The 4,421-nt window shown below is 36.1% G+C and overlaps 1 protein-coding gene across 1 annotated transcript; it reads left to right on the forward strand.

Annotated features, from left to right (window-relative positions):
- Positions 1-2,750: 2,750 nt before the first annotated feature.
- On the forward strand, positions 2,751-4,118 carry LOC119507368 (zinc finger protein 596-like). Its single transcript, XM_037800575.1, has one exon. The coding sequence runs from the start codon at positions 2,751-2,753 to the stop codon at positions 4,116-4,118; it is 1,368 nt and encodes a 455-aa protein (XP_037656503.1).
- The last annotated feature ends 303 nt before the right edge of the window (positions 4,119-4,421 follow it).

Here is a 4,421-nt window from a genome sequence, read left to right on the forward strand (position 1 = left end):
ATGGAATTATTGGTTTGAGCTATGCCCATTTTCACTTTTCTTAAAATTGCCAAATTGTGCTCCCAATAATATCAGTGTATATATCCACCAGCAAACTCTCAAAGTTCCTAGTAACTGATATCTTGCCAAGACTTGATCACCTAATTACTTTTGTCCATCAGATGAGTGTGCAACAATATTTCATTTTTAATTAATTTGCACTTTCCTGATTATTAGTTAGCTTGAAAAGTTTTTCAGTTTATTGACCATCGAATTTTCTCTTCTAATAATTGCCTGTTTGTATACTTTACCTATTTTTTTTCCTAAATTGTGTGTGGGTTTTTTCTCCTATTAATTTTTAGGAGTTCTTTACAGCATTCGTATACTAATCCTTTGTTGGTTATATGGTTTTGAAATATTATCATCACTTTTACTACTTGTCTTTTCACCTTTTTAATGGACCTAATTTATAAATAGGAGTTTTGTTTTTTATTTTTTTAGGTATACATTAAATATCTTAAATTGCATGAATCTTAATATTGTTGAATTTATTCAATACAGTTGAATTTATTTGTACATATCTATACACCTGTGTAATCATCACACTGATCAAGATATAGAACATTTCCAACATGCCAACAGACTTCCTTGGTGTGTTGGCTTGCAAATACTTTCCACAAAAGTAACCAGTATCCTGACCTTTCTCAAGATAGATTAGTTTTGCCTGCTAGTAAATGTCATATGAAAGAAACATACAGTGTCCACTTATGTGTCAGGCTTCATTTGTACAGCATTTTGTTTGTGAGATTCATCCAGGATGTCGCAAATAGCAGTGGTTCATTCTTTGCCATTGCTGTTCTGTATTATATTGTACCAATATGCCACAATTCACCCTTTCTCCTGTTGGTGGACTCTGGGTTGTATTTAGTGATGGGAAAACCAGAATTATGAATAAAGGTACTGCAAATATTGAGCATGGGAATTTCCTTGGTCATAGGGTAGGCATTTATTTAGAAAAGATAGTGCCAAACAGTTTTACAAAGTGGTTATTGGTTATGAGTTAACATCCCCTCTTGCAGTGTAAAAGTGTTCCAAGTGCACCACACCAATGTCAACACTTGGTATTGCTGGTCCTTTTAATTTTACCTGCTGGGGGAACAGTGGTGTCTCAATGAGGTTTTAATATTTGCCTTTCCTCAATGATTAATAATATCAAGCACTTTCACATATGTTTACTTGCTACCTTTTTTAAAATTTCAGTTTTTGTCTTGTTTAAAAAATATTTTATATTCTAATAGCATAAAAATATTTTTCTTTTTAAATGTTAAATTTTGCTTTTTTACATTTAGCATCTAGTCTACTTGAAATATGTTTTTGTACGTAGTGAGAGGTAGGTGTCTTGTTTTATATGTTTCTGTATGTATAGCTACTTATGCCAGCATCATTTATTGAATAGTGCATGCTTGCTCCCCTGATTTGGCAATTCCTTCTTTGTTTTAACTACGGTAACTTTTATAATAATATCTTGTAATTAAAACAATTACAAGATAATCTTGTACCTAATACAAAACATTAGCCTGAGACATAGACAAAGAAAACTTCAGAACCATTAGGGCAAATAGAAACACACCTGTAGGTATCTGAACACTTTATATATGAGTTTTTGTGACCCTCTTTATTGTTCCATTTTTTTAATTTCATTTCACTTTCTGCTCTCTATTTATATTGTTCTTTCTAGAACTTCTTGATTTGAATGCTTTAATCACTATTTTGCAGTCTGACTCCTTTTCAATTAAATTGAAGTCTAAATATTTCCTTTTACTACTGCATTAGCAACATCTGGTTTTGCTATGTAATGTATTCATTGTTATCCAGTGCTAAATATTTTCTAATTTACATGTTGATTTCTACCTTGCCCCATTAATTATTGGAGATGTGTTTTACTAATTTCCTAATGCATAAGGCATTTTGTTTCTATTCGTGTGTTTTAGATATCTCTCTTTATTTAATTGATGGCCACAGAATGTTATCTGCTTATAATTGACTCATTTGTATTTTTGATCTCTTTTTCATGCTAAGAACATAATTAATTTTGCTATGCTCAATATGTGTTTGCATTTTCTAAATATTGGGTCTAGGGTTCAACAAAAGTCCATTGGGTTAAGAGGATTAATTGAAATGTTCAAAATTTCTAAAGTCTTATTAATATTTTATTGGCATAATCTATTATTTACTGAAGGGGTAAAATTCCTCATTACATTTGAAACAAAATGGATATAAATACATGTATTTTGAGACTATATTATTACTGTATTCAAGTTCAAGATTGTTATATCCTTCTGGTGAATTGTTTATTTTACGTTATTTGTTTTCTTAGAAACCAGTGAAGTATTTTTCTTCCTAGAAGTTCTATCTGGTTCTTTTAAAAACAATATTTCCTTTTTATTGTTTCAATTTCTTCTTTTATATCTTCAATTAAAAAAAAATTGGCTGATGTGCACCGGGGAGTCTGGGCGGGGAGAGGAGCCCACCCCGCTCCTCCTGGGGCCGAGTCCTCCCCGGACCTTCAGTGTTGACTGCGCTGAGGAGTGCGTGTCCCCGAGGCTCCGCCACTGGCTCTGAGGAGTCTGAGCCCGTCCCGATGAAATTTAGTTCAATTTTACTTTCCTGGCTTCTGCGGATGCAAACCTGTGTTGATGGAGAAATTACAGACTGAACTGAGTTTGTTCAACTTCTACTTTTCTCATAATGGAAGTGCAAGGGTAAGGCAGATGTCAGCTGAACTATTGGCAATGCAACCACTGGAGTCGTTGGCCTTTAAAGATGTAGCTGTAGACTTTCCCCAAGAAGAATGGGCTCTCCTGAACAAATCACAGAAAAAGCTCTTCAGAGATGTGATGGCAGAGATCATCAGTCATCTGGTTTCAGTGGGATTTCAGGTCTGCAAATCAGATGTGCTTTCTCAGTTGGTGCAAGGAGAGGAATTGTGGAGAGAAGGAATAGTATTTCTCCAAAACCAGAGTTCAGGTAGGGAAAATGGCCTTAAAAAACAAGAAATGATGACTATACAAAGTATCCACAGGAAAGAAGCATCTATCATCATGTCATTGAAATCTCACACTCCAAAGAATCTCTATAAATGTAAAGATTTGCTAGAAGAATTCACAAACAGATCTGCCATTTCTCAACATGTGTTAATTCAGAAGGAAAAGAAACCCTATTTCAGCAGACTACTTAGAAATGCCCTCAGTGACTGGTCATCTTTTTCTCAATGTAAGCAAGTTCACATCAGACATAAATTATACGAATATCCTGTAAGTGGTAAAGCCTTTATTCAAACCTCCAGCCTTAGACAATACAATGGATCTGCTATTGGAGAGAAACCCTTTGAATGTCCTCAATGTGGGGATGTCTTCTGTGATCCTTCTTACCTTAGGCAACATGAGAGAAATCACACCGGGGAGAAACAATATCCGTGTCATCAATGTGGGAAAGCCTTCACTGATTGTTCTAACCATAGACGTCATGAGAGAATTCACACTGCGAGGAAAGTGTTTCAGTGTCATCTTTGTGGGAAAGCCTACCTTCATCAATCTACCCTTAGGCTACATGTGAGAACACACACTGGAGAGAAACCGTATCAGTGTCATTTATGTGGGAAAACCTACACTCAGTGTTCTAACCTTAGGCGACACGAGAGGACTCACAACAGGAAAAAACCCGATGAATGTAATTTATGTAGGAAAGCCTTCAATACATGTCCTCACCTTAGAGACCATGAGAGAATTCACATTGGTGAGAAACCTTTTGTATGCCATCTGTGTGGGAAAGCCTACACTCATTGTTCTAACCTTAGGCGACATGAGGTGAGTCACAGTGGAAAGAAATCCTATGAATGCCATCTATGTGGGAAAGCCTTTGTGAAACATTCTCTCCTTAAATCACATAAGAGAACTCACCATGATAAGAAACCTTATGAATGTCAGGTGTGTGGGAAAGCCTTTACTCATTGTTCTTACCTTAGGCAACATGAAGTAACTCACACTGGTGAGAAACCATATCAGTGCCTTCTATGTGGGAAAGTCTATGGTCATTGTTCCAACCTTAGGCGACACGAGAGAACTCACAATGGAGAGTAACTATGAATGCCATCTCCGTGGCAAAGCTTCACTTCATGTTCTCATCTTAGAGACCATGAGAGTACTCACTGGAGAATGTTGCCTATGTGGGAAAGCCTTCATCTTTTGTTCTGGCCTTAGACACCATGAGAAAACTCACACTGGAGAGCAATCTTATGAATGCCATGTCATAAAGCTCTCACTTGTTCTGCTTTGGTGATGTGAGAGAATTCACAATGAGGATAAACTACATGTGTGATCTATGTGTGAAAGCCTTCACTCTTTCTGGATTTAGATGACGTGAGAGGATTCACACTTGAGAGA

This window comes from Choloepus didactylus, chromosome 1 (genome assembly GCF_015220235.1).
Source record: "Choloepus didactylus isolate mChoDid1 chromosome 1, mChoDid1.pri, whole genome shotgun sequence".
Classification (NCBI taxonomy): domain Eukaryota; kingdom Metazoa; phylum Chordata; class Mammalia; order Pilosa; family Megalonychidae; genus Choloepus; species Choloepus didactylus.